Consider the following 20,874-nt stretch of genomic DNA (forward strand, 5'->3'; position numbering starts at 1 on the left):
AAATACACACACCAGTTTCAGAATGACACTCCTGGGGTCCTGGCTGCAGCTTGGTCCACGAGCACATAGTCAGCATCCTGATGCCAGGCGGCACCCACTGCCCGGGTTCCAGCTGATGCTCTCCTGGGAGACAACACCTTCCTTTCCAAAATGTTTACTTTTTGCTCAGAACAATGATGGACAGGTCTTCATTGGACTCACTACCTGAACGATCAGCTTCTTATATTCTTTCTCCAAAGCAGAACTAACTCACATAAAGTTTGTGTCGAGTCCCCAGCACTCTTTCTTGCGTAAAAAACAGTAAGATATCACCCAACTCTGGCCTGAAAGTTCTTCTGGAATATCTTGTGGTATCACCAATTCTAGGTAACCTAGGAATAGCCATAATTGACTTAATCAGTCAAATATAAAACCTGTTCAATACTGCCCGCGCAGGAGTCAAATTCTGAAGGATTTAAAACTTAATAAATTACAGTTCGGGGTTGTATTGGCGAGCTTACTTTGTTCCAGCCCTTCTTCCTGTTGAAACTCTCAGGTTTGTTTCAAGTTGGAACCTGGCAAGTTGCATCTTGTCATTTTTCATATTCACATGAGAGACCAAGCCCTATTGCACTCGTTTAAATTTTTATTATCAGAGTTAGCAGTAATAAGCCAATAGAAACAGGATAACGAAGGGAAAAGCTCCGGATAAATAACTTCTTCCTTATGAATTAAAACACATGCGGACACCGGTGTCAGTTACCACCTCCCCACATCCTGTCCTGCTGTACAAATAGTTACACAAAACAGTCCACAAAACAATGCGAGCAGCTGATACCCTGAGGTGGGCAAAGGACCCCTGTTGTGTGAAGTCTCAGGCTGATCTCGGTCTAGATGACCAGCTTCTCCACACTCAGCGTACTCGTGGTTTCATCCTCTTCGTTTGACCCAAAATATCCCGGGAGGTCCAGCATCCCCTGCTCCGCCTCAGTGAGGCCGAAGGATGTGTTGTCGTAGTAGGCGAACTCCGGGTGGGCGGGGAAGCTCTGACACTTGTCTTTCCGACACTGAGAAGGGCTCAGAGGACTGACCCTCTGGTAGCTATCTCTGGGGGCCGGGGAGGAAGGCCGCTTCCTTGAGACATTCCTGTGACTGGGGGATGGTCCCCTCCGAGCCCGGTGAGGCTCCGTTCTCTCACCTCCCGCCACGAACCCTGCCTGGCGATCCCCCAGGTCTGGTTTCCTCGTGGGCTGCCCCAGGGTGTGGGGTTTAGGGAAAGGGCTTAACGGGCCACTGCTTCCACCTGCCCCTGGACAGTGGTCCCGTTTCTCCGGAAACAGGGCAGCGCCTCGACTTGGGGGCCGGACTCGCTCTCCCGCCTGGTCCCACGTCCGGCTCCTGGAGCTGTAGGCGGGGGCTTGCCGGGGGGTCAGGGTGGACAGGCTCCGCTCCCGGAACGGTCGGGCCTGCCTGGCCTCGTGGAAACTTGCCGTCCTCCGGAAATAGGACCCCCGGGGGTGGCTCCTCATCTGCGACTTGCGGAGGAGGCTCTGGCTGGGGCTGACGGCGCAGCTGGCCGGCGAGAGCGGGTGGTCCAGCCGGGAGGGGGGCCTGTCCCCGGCGCCGACCGCGGGCGGCTGCTCCAGGAACGGGGATTTGAGGCGGAACTTGCCGGCCGCGGCTTCTTCGGGGCTCTCGGAGCCTCCCGGGGGTGCGGCGATGGCGGCGTCGATGGCGGTGTCCGTCAGGGGGCTCTGGGACACGTGGTACACCTTGGTGGTCTCCGTCAGGCCTTTCTTCTTCATCTCCTTCAACTGCTGCTGGGCCAGGCGGTAGCTGAACAGGGGTGGGATGATCTTCTGGGCGTTGGACTGGAAGCTCTCGCTGCCCGAGGTCTCGTCATCGGGGGGCGCCGGCACGCTCCGCCGGTAGGTCAGAGGGATGCCCTGGCCCGCGGGGCTCCCCGCCGGCCCGTCGCCAGCATCTGAGAAGCTGCCACGGGGCTCGCTCAGCTCGCAGATGTTCTCCTCGTCTGAGTTCTTCCAGCAGCCGGGCGCGTGCAGGGAGTTGTGGTGGACTGGGGTGCTGCACTTGGGGGCGCGGCCCAGCTTCCGCCACAGCGTGATGAGCACAGTGGCCACGATGATGAACAAGCACAGGGATATCCCAGTGACCGTCACGATGTTGTTGGACTTCACGGGAGTCTGGGGCTGGAAAGGAGACGGACTGGATGGCTGGAAAGCTACAAAAAAAAAAAAAAAAAAGGAAGAACGAATGCATTCTCTAGTATCGTTTTCTCTGCCTGGGTCTAAGGTCTCTGAGTGGCTCGCTCTAATTATGTAGCAATTAAAGAAGGAAGGAAAATAAACAAGGACTGGGATTTCTGGTCTTACATATATTTCTGCAGGCAGGCTTTTAAGCCAAGCTGAAAAACAGACACTGGTAGAAGCGAGGTGAGCAGATGAGCCACAGTCAAGGTGGCTCACTGGCTCTTGCTCACACTTGTCCCCAGTTTTCTACAAAGAAGCCTCATGAGGAACGTTTCAAGGTAAAAATCAAGGTTTTTCACTTAAGGTAAACATGGGATATCTATAATTAAATGTACCTTTGAGATGCACCTCTGAAAATTTCCGCCAAGTGTAACACTTGGGATGCAAAACAGTTTAGGCAGGTTGTAGCTCAATTTGCACATCTCAAGAGAAATTAATAGGTGAAAATAAGTCTTCCAGCAATATACTACAGCTCACTTTTCCCTCCCAGTGTCCAGGAACTACCTTTCCTAAGTGTTGAAGCCTCTGCTCTCTCACTCTTGTTTTCTCAGCTGTTCATTCCCCTTCCTACCTTCTATATGGCATTGATTTTCCTTCTTCTTCCCTGCTCTCTCAAACTGGTGTGTCTCACAGTCATCAAAATGTTTCACCAAGACTCAGACGCCACCTGGGGCCTCAGCCTGGAGTACCTGGGAACCCGAGACCACCCAACGCCACCAGGCCTCACCTCTCTTTCCTCCTTGGTCACTGTTCGCCATTCAAGCCCTTCCAGTCACATGTCCTCTATCTCTTCCTCCCATAGTCTTATCCTCACCAGTTCTGTGCCGCATCTCCATCCTCCCACTTGCTCCCCTTTCCCCTTTCCACCGCACCCTATAGGACACCTAGAACCAAACTCCTCGCGATGCAGAAACTTTCCACAAAACACGGTGTGTCTCCTTGCCTGACCTGAGGACAGGCCATCCCTCAGGGCACAGCCTCCCCGGCTCACTCTTGGGTGAAGCTTTATCAGAAGCAGAACCAGAAGCAGGGCGTGTTCCGCAGCCTCCTCATTCCTGGCTGCCATCTCAGCCAACTTTTTACCTCCGTGTAGAAGTTCTAATCTTCTGACGCCCACGCCATCCACCCAGACCACCCTCTACCCTCTACCCCTCAACTCTGTCATCTCCCCACCTCAGGGCAGCCATCAGTTACTAGCACCTGGGTCCAGTCTTCCTCACCATCCCACAGCTGGGACCATTCATTGTCCTTCCAAGCTGCCATACCTTCCCATTGTCTGCAGCTGCTCCTGTTCTGAAACCTTAAAGCTTCACAGCCCACTTTCCGGCTGTATCCTCCCCTCTCGCTCACTCATTATTCATACAACGGTTACTCAACCTCGCCGCAACATCTGATTCTCCGACCCCTCCATTTTCTCTCCATCCGCCAGCCACCTTCTGCCCTCACTTCTCTCCCTACACCCAGGATCCGTCACTGCAATCCTTCTACTGCCAATCATCTCAACTCTCTGACCTCTAACACTGAGCTGTATCCCTTCCCCTGCTCAGAAGCAAAAGTCTGTTCCTAGAAAAATCCAGACACGTGGATTATCCGCTGCTGCACCCAGGCCCCTGAGCCCTGGTGGAGAAAATAATGCACCCATGCAGGCCAGAACCTTTGCGTACTGATGGCGCCCAAACTTGACTGCCCACAAATCCTTCCGCGGGTTCCTAAGCAGCTCTCTCTTCCGTCCCCTACAACAGTGCTTCAAAGTTTTACCACTAACCCTCTTCCTCAGCCGTCTGCTAGATCACAAACGCTAGAAGCTATCAAGCACGCACACCCCAGCTGCTTCTGCCATCCTCTCCTCCCCCGTAAACTCAGCAGCCGCCACACCTCCACTTCCCTCTTTCTCTAGGGAATTAGTGGGAGACGTGTCTTCCCATAAAGACGAGTCCACCAGGTGCTCTCCAGGCCACCCTTCTGCAGGGGGATCATCCCTCTGTACCTATTATCTCCAGCTTCTCCTCCGTGCAGCTCCACAGAAACATGTTCAAGCTCTTTGCATTTTACAAAGATCTTTCTAGAACCCTCTCACTAATGCCACAGCCGTATCTCGCTCCTTGTCTTCCCAGCGGAACGTACAGAAAGAAGGGTCCACATGTGCTGACTCCTCGTCACCTCTGGCTCCTGCACCCTGCCCCCAGGCTTCCAGTGAAGCAGCTCCTATCAAGGAGCCAAATGCAAAGGAGTTCCGTCCTGCTATTCCTTGAGCTTTGCAGCATCGGCTACTGTCCGGCCCTTCCTGTGATTGTTTCTCTTCTTGGTTTCAACAATTCTCTAATTCGGGGAGAAGAACATGCACTTTGGAGCCAGGAGAGCTAGATCCCATCCTGGTTCCACTAGCTCTGCTCTCTCCATCGACGTCCCACCGACACTTCCACCTCCACACGTCCAGGACTCATCATCTTCCCGCGGAACCTGCACCTCCTCTGATACATCTGATCTCACGGGAATGGTGCTGTGTCCTGCAGCTGCCGGTGCTAAAATCCTAGGTCCCACCCGCGACACTCCCCTCTCCACACTCGCCACATCCAGAGTCGCTGAATCCTTCTCTCCTCTGCATCCCCGCAGCCAGTGCTCCCTTTTCCCCCGGGTCACTGAAAACCTCTCAACAGCCCTCACTGCTGCCACTCCTGGCCCTTCTGATTTGTACTCCACGCGACAGGCAAGAGATCCCTCCACAACACAGGTCCAGTCTTCAAGGGCCCTCGGGATCTGGCCCCTGCCTACTTGTTCAGTCTCATTTTGTGCCTTTTTTTTTTCTTTTGGCCACGCTGTGCGGCTTGTGGGATCTTAGTTCCCCGACGAGGGATTGAACCCGGGCCCTCGGCAGTGAGAGTGCAGAGTCCTAACCACTGGACCGCCAGGGAAGCCCCCTGTCCAGCCTCACTTCCCTCACTCCCTCCTGACACTCTATCCTGCTGCCACATCAAACTCTTGCCAGGTTCCCTGGGTTTCATAATACGCCATCGTCTTGCAAGCTTTCATCCATTGCTCCATTTGCTAAAATTCCCTTTCTCACCTAGTTCACCAGGTGATGCCTGTTCAGCTCTCAATCTTCAGCTCAAATATCACCTCCTCCAGGAACAGAGGTGTTCCCAGCATGGACTGTCACAAGCTTCCATAGCAAGCTGTGGACACCTTTCTACTGCACTGTATGCTACGCCTGCTTGGGTGTCTACTGAGCTGCTGTATCATAAGCCCCTTCCAGAGACATGGCTTATCTCTATACTCCCAACCCCAGTCAATAACCGGCATAGAGTTGGTACTCAATTAATGTTATATTCATGAATAGATTCATTATTGAAAAGGTGATAGCAAAATGACCAACACCCCATCAGATGGAACGTGGGCGCAATGGCAACTGGATCCTCCCATCTTCGTGGTGAACAAGATAGACCAAATGAACGTAGAATTACTGCACTCAGACCTTGGCATAAAAACATCCTTTCAAAGCCAAGCAAAACTCTAGACTCTCAACCAAGTGAAAATAGTTGAATGATGAAAGACTCGTTCCCTGACTGATCATGTCTTCGTCTGCAGTGGCTGCTCCGTCAGTGGGTAGCAGCATTGCAAATGTACACGTGGGCCTCTCAGCTGTTACACTTGACTCTCTGGAACCCTTCAAAACCGCAGCTGGAGAAAAGCCCCAAAGCTGCTGACCTCACCCATCTCTGCCTCATCTTGTCTTCCCTCTTTTCCTTGAAGTGAAGGAGACTTCCTGACGCTAGGCAGCCTGCAACCAGATCTTTACATTTCCAAGGAGTGGAAAACAGGCTGAACTGGAAAAAGAGAACAGTTGGAAGAAATGATCATTTTTATCCACACAAGCATTTATTTTTTTCTGAGGACCACTTATAGTAGAAGTAGGGGTGCCTGTAGCACTTACCCTCTCTGCTAATTCATAATGTACACATTTCCAGTTCCCACCCAGGATTAAAGAGATTAAGATGCCAGAACGTGAAATAATACCACACAGCCTCAAAATCTGGTTGCTAATTCCAGGATGGTTGTAGAAAGCTAGACTGGCCTGTACGTAGAGGCAAAGTATTCACGATAGGTGGCTTAGCATGAGGTCAGATCTAGTTCCCTGCTTTCTAGCTTTATGGTCTTGGGCAGGTGACTCACCCTCTCTCTCTGCTGCAAAGTCCTCACCTGTATGTGTAGATAACGATATACTGACTTCATACGTGCAAGGCACTTAGAAAAAATGCCGGGCAGCAGCAAGCTGTCAAGATCGGAGCCCAGCATAAGAATCCTTGCCATGGGCTTCCCTGGTGGCGCAGTGGTTGAGATCCGCCTGCCGATGCAGGGGACATAGGTTTGTGCCCCGGTCCGGGAAGATCCCACATGCCGCGGAGCGGCTGGGCCCGTGATCCATGGCCGCTGAGCCTGCGCGTCTGGAGCCTGTGCTCCGCAACGGGAGAGGCCACAACAGTGAGAGGCCCGCGTACCGCAAAAAAAAAAAAAAAAGAAAAGAATCTTTGCCTTGTAGAGTTACTGTGAGCTTTGAGTGAGATAATGTAATAAATGGTTGATACTGTTGTCCGTTCTAAAAGTGCAGTAGAAGCCAGGGGCAGTTGATTTTTAATTCATTTGAGTATTACAGAACTCTAGATGAAATATCTTAGTACAACACGTCATCCCAGAACCGAGAGGAAGAAGTTATACACAAGGAAGGAGCTGTGGAGAGTAAGGGGACTTGTAAAGAAAAGGGCAGACAGAGAAGAGAGCCTCAGAAGACAGTGTGAGATATAATTGGAGAAAGAACAGATTCAGGGTGGGGCTCAGGGCTGATGAAAGAAGACAGTAGGCTGGGGGCTGGGAGAAGAGCCTGGGTCTGAGGTTGTAATAGGAAAATCACAGAGAGAGAATGTCCTCAGGATGCTGGAATAAAGGGAACAAGGCCTACAGCACTGGCTGGAAAGAGGAGACAGCAAGAATTTTGTTAAGGTCACAGGTGGGGATGCTAGTCAAGGTGTTACCAGGTGCCAGTGGTCTTGGCTACAAGGTGCTCTGAGACCAAACACAGAAAAACACTTCTCCAGATCCCAAAGGGACAAGGAACCAGGGATGGTCTTCAACGTGGAATTGGAGAGTGGAAGGAGTCGGGACTGGACAGAAGGACTTCACCTAAGGGTCAGGACCACAGCAAAGGCTAAATGGGGAGCTGGCTGTGTCTCAGAAGGGGCGATGGTGTGTGGGAACAGCAAGGATTCTTTTTTTTACTGTAACCTGTGGCAAATGAATGGGATTCAGCTCCGTAAGCTGCAGCAAACCCAACTGAGTGACCTGAGCACCACACCATAGACCACCCACATCAAATACTCACTGAGCACCTACTAGTGGGGGTCATTTCAAGATGCTCAGAGGATGAAGGACGGGCCAGCCCCCAGGTGATGGCAAGATGAACTTCCCCACCTTCTCCTCCTGGGCGGGGGGGGAAAGGAATAAACACAGAGCCCTTCAGGGGATAAGATAGGGTGCCTTGCCCCATTTTGGACAAATAATGTCCATTTTGGTTTCCTGGGGCTTCTCGGAGATGAGGAGGTGAAAAACTCTTTTTTTAATGTTTTCCCACAATTTCTGGGAGGGAGTAGGAGGGAGAAACAAAAACAACAAATATCGGGAAGAAATCATCATCCCTCCCATGTTTTGTATTTCTAAACATGATTTCGTACGTCTGAATCTTTCATTTACACCCATGTCCTTGTCATTTCCCCATCTTCGACGGTGTTAAGTCCCCTGTCATCTCCCTGGCAAGACACCCCCAGTCGCAGACACACTGAAGGGCACAGAGTCTGTACAGCCAGCAGCAGCAGCGACAGAGCGTCGAGGCCACTCCTGAACTCAGACTGGCGACTGTCAGGCAGGGCTGGGTTCGACAGTCCCTCTGGGAAGAGGCTTGCGAAGGAGGTCAGATACCTACCCGTACAGTCCTCCAGGGAACATGGGGAGCTCTCCGAGGACATTCCAGGGCAGCCAGGTCGGGAGGGGGAGGAGGGCAGGCACAGGCGGCGACGCTCTCTGACACCGTCCCCACACGTGGCACTACACTGGCTCCACGGCTGCCACAGTCCCCAAGTTTCTGCAAGGACATCGGCCAGGCTTTTAATGCTAGCTCACTTGAGAATCAGAATTTAACTGCACCCAAAGGAAGCAGCAAAACTCAAATCTCAGGCTTTGAAAAGTCAGTAAAGAAGCACATTCCCACAGAAGTGGAAAGCTGGAATGTTGCTGCTCCCCCTACAACAAAGGAAAGCTGTATAACCTACAAAATATCAACCTTCCTACAACTCTTCAGAGAGCTAAGGTCACAGGACAACCAAATGGCCTGAATTCGAAGGAAAGACAGACTCCTCCAAGGAAAGCCAGGATGCAAACACTGCTTGCTGGGGCAGATGCCAGGCCTCATACAAGCTGGAGAGAAATCATCTAAAAATATAATGAACCGCCAGAAGCCTGGTGTGGGCTTGCATGAGAATACAGAACCCCTGGGAGCCGCACTACCCAACTGGGAATTTGTACCCACTTGCAGGCTCTTCTCCACGGATCTCACCAGATCTTCACAAGGAGGACCGAGGGCAGGCAGAAGACCAGGGAGAGCCTCCCTCATGGTGGAGGCCAAGGAGGGGAGGAGAAGCTTTGTGGAAAAGACACAAACCTCACCCAGACCCTCCTCCCCATCTGCTCCATCAACAAAAGCCCAACCACTGCGGACAGGGCAGAAAACCCTGTCACTCTAAGAGCAGCAGCTGAAACCTAGTGCTGCCCAGGAATGGAAAAAGAAGAAAATCTTTCACCCCTAGAGAGGGGGAGGAAAGACCCTGGGCCCACACTTATAGACAGCTTCTACCACCGGCAAGGGGCAGGGTCATTACAAAGCCCCATCCTTGAGACTCAGAGGCAGAGCACTTGCCTAAGACTAAGGCTGAACCCCAACAAGAAGATGTTCTTCCACTCCCATCACCTAACACCCACCCTGCTCCAGGCTAGCAATTACCAAGTATCAAATAACAAGAGTCTACTGCTGGGGGAGAGGCAAGAGTGACAAGGAAAAGCCTTTCTGACGTGCAGGCTCAAGCCTAAAGTTGAGGGTGCAACAGAAGTATGGAGAAAACCCTCTGGCAACCCAATTCCTACCCTAAACACAAAGCAACATTAGAAAATTTTGAACTCGATCGTGCACTGAGGATAGCCATAGCAACAGCAAAAACTCAAACACAGCTCAATTCCTTATTATATTGACCCAATCTCCACACTAAAGTCCTAGCATAAATAGGGTATGCCAATTTCCAGGTATAAATGCTATTTATCAGTGTCTACTGTTCTAAGAAAATGTCCAACTTTCAACCAAAAATTATGAGACATACAAAGAAACAAGAAAAAAACAATAAAATATCCAAGTAATTAAGATAACCAGACTCAGATGTGACCCAGATATTGGAATTATCAGAGAGAGATATTAACTATGATTAATATGTTAAAGTTTTCGTGGAAAATGTGAATAAGATGCATGAACAGATGGAAATTTTCATCAGAGGACTGTAAACTAAAAAGAGTTCATCGGAATGCTAGAAATTAATAGCATGGCAACAGAGATGAAGAATGCCTTCTAGAGGCCCATCAACAGACTCAACATAGCTGAGGAAAGAAACAGTGAAACTGAATATATATCGACAGAAATCACTCAAACTGAGACACAAAGAGAGAGAGAAAAAAAAAGAGTGAATAAAACAGAACAGAATACCCAAGAGTTGTGGGACAATATCAAATAGTCTGTCATACATATGACTAGAATCCCAGAAGAAAAAGAGACTAATGTCCAAGAATTCTCCAAAATTAATGAAAGACACCAAACTACATCCAAGATACTCAGAAAACATGACGCAGTATAAACACAAAAAAGCAAACAAACAAAAAAGTTAAACACACTACAAACTGCTAAAAACTAAAAACAAATAGAAAACTTTGAAGGCTGTGGAGGGAGAGAGGGGGCAAGGTGGAATTACATCACATACAGAAGAATAAAAATCTGAATTATAGCACACTTTTCATCATGCAAGCCAGAGATAATGGAGTGACATCTCTAGAGTACTGGAGAAAAAAATCACCAACCCCAAATTCCATATCCAGTGAAAGTATCTTTCAAAAATGAAGGAAAAGTAAAGACTTTTTCAGATGAATGAAAATTAATAGAATTAATTAATTCTACCAACAGACCTTCACTATAAAAAATGTTCCAAGAAAATTCTTCAAGCAGAAGGAATGTGATACCAGGCAAACCTGCATCAATATAAAGGAATGAAGTGTGCTAGAATTAGCATTTATAGAGGTAAAGATAAAATTTACTTCTTATTTTTAAATGCTCTAAAATATAATTGATGATCTAAAGCAAAACAGTAGCAATGGGGCTTCCCTGGTGGTGCAGTGGCTGGGGGTCCGCCTGCCAATGCAGGGGACGCGGGTTCGTGCCCCAGTCCGGAAGGATCCCGCATGCCGTGGAGCGGCTGGGCCCGTGGGCCATGGCCACTGGGCCTGCGCGTCCGGAGCCTGTGCTCTGCAGCGGGGGAGGCCACAGCAGTGAGAGGCCTGCATACCGCAAAAAAAGAAAAAACCAGTAACAACGTATTATGTGTTTATACCATATATAAAGTAAAATGTATAACAATCCTTCAAAGAATGGGAGAAACGAATTGGAATTGTACTGTTATAAGGTCCTTACACTATACATGAAGCAAGATATTATCTGAAGGTAGACTGAGCGTAATTAAAAATGTACGCTGTAAGCTCTAGGACAACCACTCATAAATATTTTAAGGTATGAATAATAAACCAATAGTGTGGTTAAAGTAATTCATAAAAAATAGTCAACTAATCCAAAGGAAGGCAGATGAAAAGACGAAAAAGAAACAAAGAACAGATGGAAAATATATACAACTACCAAGATGGTAGATCCTAATCTAACCATACAATGATTACACTAAATATAAATAATCTAAACACCAATTAGAAGACAGAGTTTGTGAGACTGGATAAAAAAGCATGACCCCACTATATGCTGTTTAGAAGAAACTCGCTATAAATATAAATACATAAATAGGTAAAAGGAAAAAGGTGGGAGAAGTTATACCTTGTAAACATTAATCAAAAGAAAACTAGAGTGGCTTTGTTAATATCAGACAAAGCAGACTGCAGAACAATGAGTATTACCAGAGATAAAGAGGGATGTTACATAATGACCAAAGGGTCAATTCAGCCAGCAGCCTTAACAACCATAAATAGGGATGCGACTAACACCAGAGCTTCAAAATACATACTACAAAACATTCCCAGAACAGTCATTATTGATTGACAAATGCAAACATCTCTTCCAAGCATATAAGTAATCACTGCCAGAGAGAATAATTGAATAATTCCCTACAAATAATTATCCTAAGTCCCTTCTCTGTGAGCACCCATCCAATCCCAAGACCTATCAGGTCATGCCCACACCAGGCACAAGATATCCTCTGCCTAAAAGTCTCTCTTCATCGTTATGGACAAAAACTCACAATGCAGTCAAGGGTATACAAAGCACTACAAAAACATACGGAAAACGTGCAGGGCAGTTACATTCTCAGGTGAGCCAAGTGGTGCAATCTTTGGAATGAGTCGTGGCACATGACTTCTTTAGAGCAATTAAAAGTCTCGGATTGTCACAAGGGTGGGAGCATTACAAACCAGTGTCCTGGACCAACATCAGCTGAGGTGTGGTAATTATGTTCCACCCAGAGGTCCAGCTGAACACAATGTTGGTTCTGTGCCTCCCAGATCACTTTGTGGCTCCTCAAATGGCAGAACAACAAGGCAGCTTTGTCCTCGAGCTTCAGAGCTGTTCAGACACTGAGCTCCCCGTGCTTGCAAAGCTTTGGGAATCTCATAGTAAGTCTCTCTGAGCTAAAGTATTGTGATTTCGTTTTTGAAAAATCTACTGGTAATTCCACCACTGTGAAATCTAAATTGAAAAGTCAATACGTAGTTTATCCTTCTCTTGTGCTCATATTTAAGACCACAAGAGGTCGAATTACAGAAGCTGAGAATCCTTTTTTTATTTCTTAACTCTTCTTTTACTTTACATAGACATTATTTAAATACATAAAGTCATTTGTCAAACTAAAAACAAAAATTCCATTAGTGGGCACCAGGAAACAAAAAAAATCAAAGTTTTGATGAAAGCATGAATCTTAATGTCAAAAATCTCACTTTGAAATGTGTTTTTTTCCTTTGAAAGTAAAATTATGGCTGGCAGGATCATCAACAATTTAAAAAATAAACATTTAAACTAAGTTTTAGGTTCTTTTACTGCTAAACCAAATTAATCGAACAGAAAACAAGGGAAATCACTCAAATAAAGCAATAAACAGACTTAATCAGCCAAAATTTTTAAAATGCCTTAAATACTTCTATTTGTTCCCTGAAGATTTCTGTTAATAACACGGAGGAAAATACTTGGCAAAACAGGAACTCATTGGCCAGCTATAGTTCACATGTTACAAATGAAGAATAAGATGACATTATTCTAAACAGTAGCCTTACTTCATGAATGAAAGCCTGTTTTGTTTTGTCCTGTTTAGATGTCCATACATGCCCTCCCACTGCGTTAACAAACCTGTTTGACCAGGATAAATGCCTTTCAGGCCACTCTAGAGGATATTAATTCTGAATGAGCAAAATGTGTCTGCAACAAGAAAAGGGAGATTTGTTTCCACTCCCAAGAATATTTGAAGGAATACAGAGCATGAAATATTCACATCTGCAAGATATTTCACTCAAGAGACTAAAGTAACTAAACAAAACGTCCTTAGAAGAAAATTCTATTAAAAAAATAAAGTTATTATAAAATATACAAAAAAAGAAAGAAAATTCTATAGACATGAGTAAGTAGCCAAAAGCCACAGTGGGAACAAAGGCACCTGGATAAGCAGTCCAGGTTTTCTGTGCCCCGCACAGGCTCATTCATATTAGACCAACCATGCTTATGCCTGGGCCAGCGGGCTCCAAAGTGGGTTACATGTCTTTCAGGAGGGGTGGGAAGCACAAGGTGAACCCATGAGATGAGGAGGAAAATACTGGAGCTTTTTGATCTAAAAGTTTCATATTGTTTAATATCTAGATTGATAGATGATTATATGGGAGCCAGCATGGAAGAGTGGGAATAGCAAATGCTCAAGCCAGTCTAACCACCAGTAGTGGGTAAGCCACCAACCTTGGAAAAATTACTTACCCTTTTTCTGTGCCTCATTTCTTCACCTCTCAAACTGACAATACAATAAGCCTAACTCATAGGGTTATTATAAGGATTAAATGGGTTAATATTCATAAAGCACTGAGAGCAGTTCTTGGTGCAAAGTAATCACTATATAAATGTTATTATGTCAGAAATTCACATACAGTATAAGGGCCTGTTTATATTAAATTATATTCTCTAGTTTTAGGTGAATTAGGTGGACAAATGGCTTATAAAGATTCTGGCAGGGCTTCCCTGGTGGCGCAGTGGTTGAGAGTCCGCCTGCAGATGCAGGGGACACGGGTTCGTGCCCCGGTCTGGGAAGATCCCACATGCCGCGGAGCGGCTGGGCCCGTGAACCGTGGCCGCTGAGCCTGCGCGTCCGGAGCCTGTGCTCCGCAATGGGAGAGGCCACAGCAGTGAGAGGCCCGCGTACCGCAAAAAAAAAAAAAAAAAAAAAAGATTCTGGCAAAGAATTAAAGATGATACAATAATTAAGCACCTGCAAATAAGAAGCAAATGACAGGATGACAGTACTCCTCTTCTTGGTAAAAAGCTCTTGTTCAGTCACATTGTAAAGGAAAACCAAGACCATCTAATCAGAGAAACAAGAAGATGGCCAACAAATTTAAATTATCAAGAAAACTGTGTGTTAAATATATACAATTTTTACTTGTCAAAAAAACTAAGTAAAAAAAATTATGTGACTATGAATTTATACCCTCTATCATTAATTCTCAACTTTGCCCTAAATACATATTTTGCATTGAGATGCAGGGTCCATTATCCCTTATCTGACAACCTTGGGGCAGATGAGTTCAGAATTTAGAATTTCTCAATTTAGACTTTTGCATGTTATTACAGCACCTGTGCCAGATATTACTAACACTCCCCTAGCAGCATCCCATAATCACACACATTAACGCTTCTGCAGACAAACACATGGACATTCATACTAAGTAGGATAAATGAAGGTCACAAATAATCATGTTTGACATCTTTTTGCTGTAAATCAGTATTTACAGTTTTAAGGTCCTAAGACATATTTGGTAAAAGAGACAAACATATCAAACCCTTTATTCCCCTTCCAAAAGGAACTAATGAGAAATTCATTGTGAGTCGGTGGGTCACACCTCATGGTAGGTTCAATGGGGTTCCTGAATGATGCCATTTGGCAAAAAAAAACCAGTCTTTACTGGTCAGAGCTGTCAATTTTAATGGAAAATGAAAAGAACTCGATTTAGTTATAAACTTTTATACTAAAAACACAAAGGCACTGAGTTTCCCACCAGTGGCATCAATTTCACTGATTAACCAGAGTCCCTGTTGGGCGGCCACACAGAGAATCTGGGGTCTCCAGGAATGCTTAGCCCCTCGAGGTACTGCTTCCAGCCCTACTGCCTGGTCGTGTCTAGTTGCTGCAGCCCCACAGGGAGCCCTGAGCACCCTCAGCCTAGACACAGAGCATCACTCCCTGTTCTGCCCCTTCCCAGGGAGAACCAACACAAAGACCTCCTGCTCCCAAGGTCTTTCATCACGTGGCCCGAATTCCTTTACTCTCCTTGGTTTGTTTCCACTAAATTCAGTCAATTAGAATTTTTTTTCCCTCTAAGCAATAAATTCTTTTTGAAATGGCAAGCATATCTTGAATGATTAGTTTAACATAATTGTTTTTCTACTGATACCTAGCTGAGACATCAGAGTGCAATTTTCACTTTAATAAACATGTACTGAGTATCTATTAATGTGGCAGGTGTACAAAGCGGGCCAAATAAGGATCATAAATAGCTTCCTGGCAGCCCAAGTCGGCTTCTGTCGCCAAATGAGCTTCTCCAATCTGGGGGCATGGTGGGGGAGGGAAGAAACGTGGGGAGAAAGACCCTGAACAAGCAATGACAGAAGTGATAAATGCCATGAAAGAGGAACTAAGGATGCTGGGCCAGCGTACAGTGGGGAGTTTACCTAGTCTGGGGTTGAGGAAGAGTCATCCAGGAGACTTGGGGGACGGGTTAATGTTAACCAAGTGAAGGTGGGAGGAGAGTTGCCCAGTCTCCAGCCCATCTGTGGATGCCCATCCTCATAAGAGTGAGGTGTCAAGTGAGGTGACTGATAAGTTTTCAGCAAGGGAATAGCCTCAGCTGACCTGAATTTTCAACAGTCCCTCTATGGCTTGCCTTGAGAGAATGAAATGGACGGAGGGAGGGAACCATGCGGTATCAGTGGAAATGGAGAAACGTGCAGAGATTGAGACACAGACTTTTTAAAGAGACAAAATCCATAGGACCTAGTGATTTATTCATAGGAAGTGAAGAAGAGGAAGCCTCCTGGGTCTGGGGTTTGAACAATGAGACAAGGTGGAGTCCTGTACTGAGGAGCAGGTTTAGGGGGTGAGATGATGAGTCCAGTTCCAGGTACGCTGCTTTTGAGGTGCCTGGGAGACATCTGGGGGGTGACAGCTATTCAGCACTTGGATGTGGGGGAGAGATACCAGCATGGAGTCACCAGCATCAGGACAGTAATCACCTAGCGAGTGTGTGAAGAGTGAAAAATGCTGAGGTTCTAGTATAGGATGCAGAAGTCCAAGCCTTAAGGGATGCGGTGGGGTCATGGAACCAGCCGGCAAAGGAGACCTGGAAGGAACAGCCAGGGAGGTAGGAGGTAAACAAGGCAAGTGTAATGTCACAGAATCAAGGTCAACGAAGATACGGACTGGAAAGCATCCCCAGAGTTTGGGACCTGGAAGTCATTCGCTGGCTGCTTTAGTGAGAGCATTTGCAGGGGAGGGGTACGGGTTTGGAGTGGGTTGAAAAGTGAATGGGGGTGAGGAAATAAACCCCAAAGTACAGGTGGGTTTTTCAAGAACCGGGGCTATAAAAGGAAGACGAGAGAAACAGGTTGTGCTCTGGGGGAGAAACAGGCGATGAGGGGTGACTTTGTTTCGTGTTTAGATGAGACAATTAAGTACATTTCGAAGTTGATGGGAATGAACCAGTAAAGAAGGGACAGTTAGAGGCGGAGGAGATAGGGGAATAATGATTAACAGAAGGTTCCTGATAGAGCAGAGGGGCTGGGACCCCCAGTGGAGGGGAGGGTTGACCTTGTACTGGAGGAATGACACTGCTTCCCTGGGGACAGCAAAGGAGGGGGAGATTGTGGGATGGCTGCCTGCAGGCTTACGGATATTTTGGTGGGAGGGTGAGGGAGCTCGCACCTGATGGCTTCCCGCTGCTCTGTGTGGCAGGAGCAAGTCAGCTCAGAGAGTTAGGCAGGGGCGCGGGTGAGGTCGGAGGAGAGCAGAAGAGGGCCGCAAGAGCTGCTGTGCAGGGTAGGAGCACAGTGAGTAGCATGGTGGGCAGCACGGTGGGCCCAGGGAAGGGTGGAGGCCCGGCCTGCCCGGGTGCCATGGGCGGCCGGCAGATGGCTGGATTCACGCAGAGCCGGGGGGGTGGCTGGGTGCAATCAGAAAGACAGGGGGCAGAGGCGTTTAGGGTATTGGTCGGAGAGTGATTAAGGGGATGGGCCACGGAATCTAGGCTGGAGGCAGAGGTAAGTGCAAGCAGGGAAGTGGCCAGTGGGTGGGGAAAGAGTCAAAGGAAAGGGACTTCTAAGGAGGAGTGAGTGAATTTGGAGCAAGAAACACGTGGGGCACTGAGGCTGCTCAGAGGCTGGGGCCGTCAGGGAGCACAGGCTTAGCGGGGACGGAAATAAGAGCACGTGTAAACGATCAGGACAATCCCTGCCAGATTAACCTCTTGCCAGGGCCAGGCTCGCACCCAGGAAAAGGGAAAGAAACGCAAAGAGGAGCCTGGGGCATGGATGGAATTGTAATAACCCCACTTCTTTGTGATTAGGGAGGGCGTTATGCAGAGAATTCAAAATTTAAAGAAGTTTTTAGGGGCTTCCCTGGTGGCGCAGTGGTTGGGAGTCCGCCTGCCGATGCAGGGGACACGGGTTCGTGCCCCGGTCCGGGAGGATCCCACATGCCGCGGAGCGGCTGGGCCCGTGAGCCATGGCCGCTGCGCCTGCGCGTCCGGAGCCTGTGCTCCGCAGCGGGAGAGGCCACGGCAGTGGGAGGCCCGCGTACCTCAAAAAAAAAAAAAAAAGAAGTTTTTAGAAATCTTGCTTTGAACTCTCACTAAAGAGGCTTCGTTCTTAAAATGAAGGAGGTAAGAGGAAAGAGACATGCTTGAGGACGTTCTAGAGGAAGTGAAAAGCTACTAATTACAATTTGGGATTTAGCTTTGAATTCTGATCATACCTGCCATGGACTTGCCATATGATGTAATAACAGAATTTTTAAATACATGCAAAAGAATGAAATTAGAACATTTTCTAACACCATACACAAAAATAAACTCAAAATGGATTAAAGACTTAAATGTAAGGCTGAATACTATAAAATTCTTAGAGGAAAGCATAGGTAGAACACTCTTTGACATAAATCGTAGCGATATCCTTTTGGATCCACCTCCTAGAGTAATGAAAATAAAAACAAAAATAAACAAAAGGGACCGAATTAAACTTAAAAGCTTTCGCACAGCAAAGGAAACCATAAACAAAACGAATAAACAACCCACAGAATGGGAGAAAATATTTGCAAACGAAGCGACCAACTCCAAACTGTACAAACAGCTCATACAGCTCAATATCAAAACACACAAACAAATCAATAAAAACTGGGCAGAAGATCTAAATAGAAATTTTCCAAAGAAGACATACAGATGGCCAAAAAGCACATGAAAAGATGCTCAACATCACTAGTTATTAGAGAACAGCAAATCAAAACTACAACGAGTTATCACCTCACACCAGTCAGAATGGCCATCATCAAAAAGTCTACAAACAATAAATGCTGAGAGGGTGTGGAGAAAAGGGACCCCTCTTGCACTGTTGGTGGGAATGTAAATTGGTACAACCACTATGGAGAACAGTATGGAAGCTTCTTAAAAAACTAAAAACAGAGCTACTATATGATCCAGCAATCCCATTCCTGGGCATATATCCAGAGAAAACCATAATTCGAAAAGATACATGTACCCCAATGTTCATGACAGCACTATTTACAGTAGCCAAGACATGGAAGCAACCTAAACGTCCATCGACAGAGGAATGGATAAAGAAGATGTGGTACATATATACAATGGAATATTACCCAGCCACAAAAAAGAATGAAATAATGCCATTCGCAGCAACATGGATGGACCTAGAGATGATCACACTAAGTGAAGTAAGTCAGGCAGAGAAAGACAAATATCATATGATATCATTTTATATGTGGAATCTAAAAAATGATACAAATGAACTTATTTACAAAACAGAAACAGATTCACAGACTTCGAAAACCAACTTAAGGTTACCAAAGGGGAAAGGTCGGGGTGGGAGAAGAATAAATTAGGAGTTTGGTATTAACATATACCTACTACTATATATAAAATAGATAATCAACAAGGACCTACTGTATAGCACAGGGAACTCTACTCAATATTCTGTAATAACCTATACGTGAAAAGAATCTGAAAAAAGAATGGAGATATATATATATATATGTCTAACTGACTCATCTTGCTGTATACCTGAAACTAACACAATATTGTAAATCAACTATACTCCAATATAAAATAAAAATTAAATTAACAAACAAATAAAATACAATGTAATAATAGCTGACGTTTATCACTGTTTCTTACCTGAGGCACTGTGCTAAGAACTGTATACATTAATTTCACTCAATTCTTACAACTCTCTGAGGTAGATACTCTTATCATCCCCACTTTACTGATGGGGAAACTAAGATCTGGAGCAGTTAGTTAGGAGTGCGCTGGGTATGCTAACCAGTACTCTTCATTTTTCAGATAAGGATGCTAATGCCATTTGGGACATTATGGGGAGTGAACCATAAAAATGATGGTACCGTTCATAGAAAATCAAGTTCACCTAAATTCAAAATAATAATTTGATTGCATGAAGGCGCCAATTTGATTTAAAAAAATGTGCTTTAAAATCTCAATACCAACCTATATTTCTCTGAATTAGCATGCACTCCTTCTCCTTTGCAGAAAACTGGCTTCTGCTTGAGACGCCAAAGTCAAAGCAGTATTTATGCCTCCCCACGTCAAACAAAGTGCAGTTGAATACTGTTCTCCTTTCTCCCAAGGTCAGACTGTTTTCAGCCAACCGGATGGTCCTTTCCCCAGGGCGTCTGGGGGCCTCCCTGAAGACAGCGATCACCCCTTGGACAAAGATGCATGGCGGGGGCAGCACCCTCACCTCCACCCCGGACTCACAGGTGAGCTCTGGCGCCATCACCAGTGCATATCCAAACTTCTGGGCCAGGTCAATGGGGCCTGTGGACGTAATGACCGAGTCCCCGCCGAGCAGCTTCAGCACCACGGTGACATAGGCTTCCGGCCCCACAGGTGCACAGCCAAACTCAACCCACTGGCCTTGAGCGAGTTCTGCCCTCTTGCTAGCCCTTATCTCCAGCGGCTGGCCCGGACTCATCCTTGCCTCCGGAAGGCTGTTGGTGAAGGTGACATCCACCAAGATGCCGGGCTTGTCCACGGGGAACAGGCACAGCGGCTGACTGGTAAAAAGGCCCACCTGGAAGGTGCCTTCAGCTGCCTTGGATGTCCTGTTCAGGTCAACATGAAAGACAGGCCATTCCACCTTCAGAAAGGCGCTCCTCTCCCACCAGGGGACCGGAGGGCTGCTGTCTGTGGCTTCCGGAGTCATCGTGAACCGGTAGTCGCCGGCCTCCTTGAAGTAGAAGCACTCAAACTCGAGGGTCCCCTGGGACTGGTTGGTCAGGAGGTATTTGGTGGTAACAGTCTGATTGGTGTTGGCCTCCAACAGCAGGACAGAGACATTCCTCAGCGTCCCATTGGCGCCATCCAAATACTGGAAATCCACAGACACTGTCCTGTTGCTTAGTGCTACATGGCCCGGTTCCCCCAGAAGGAGATATTCAGCTTCTCCAAGAACTGAAAGGAAATGGTCAGAGTAGGTTTTTAAAGGGAATATCTGAGCAGCACTATTGGTGACATCGATGGAAACAGCATTTCAGACACGAGAGAAGTTTGAACTGAGCCGAGGATGATGCAAAATGCTGCTGAGTGCTGACTCTGGGAGCTGGGTCCTGAGCTGCCTCCATTCTAAAGTGGCTCTGTTCCTTCATCTCCATTTTTCATGGTTTTGTTGAAAATAATGAATTAGTGGTAAATACTCTGAATTCACAACAGTCAACAAGGTAATACATCAGTGATGAAAACCTAATAAGCAAGAGTAACAACTGACCAGTCTCATAAAAATCCAACA

General features: G+C 46.8%; 1 protein-coding gene across 7 annotated transcripts in view; it reads right to left on the reverse strand.

The window, feature by feature from the left end:
• The window catches only part of THSD1 (thrombospondin type 1 domain containing 1), a 49,235-nt gene that overhangs the window by 21,669 nt on the left and 6,692 nt on the right, over nt 1-20,874 (reverse strand). For 6 of the 7 annotated variants that reach the window (XM_060129233.1, XM_060129238.1, XM_060129239.1 and 3 more), the window contains 3 exons: nt 19,575-20,540; nt 8,221-8,379; nt 13-2,221 (listed from right to left, as the gene is read on the reverse strand). In XM_060129233.1, coding sequence (XP_059985216.1) covers nt 870-2,221; nt 8,221-8,379; nt 19,575-20,540 — 2,477 coding nt within the window. In that variant the 3' untranslated portion in view covers nt 13-869. The remainder of the gene's footprint in view (nt 1-12; nt 2,222-8,220; nt 8,380-19,574; nt 20,541-20,874) is intronic. The other variant, XM_060129240.1, reaches the window with a different exon arrangement.

The sequence above is a fragment of the Lagenorhynchus albirostris genome, chromosome 18 (genome assembly GCF_949774975.1).
Source record: "Lagenorhynchus albirostris chromosome 18, mLagAlb1.1, whole genome shotgun sequence".
NCBI classification, from domain to species: domain Eukaryota; kingdom Metazoa; phylum Chordata; class Mammalia; order Artiodactyla; family Delphinidae; genus Lagenorhynchus; species Lagenorhynchus albirostris.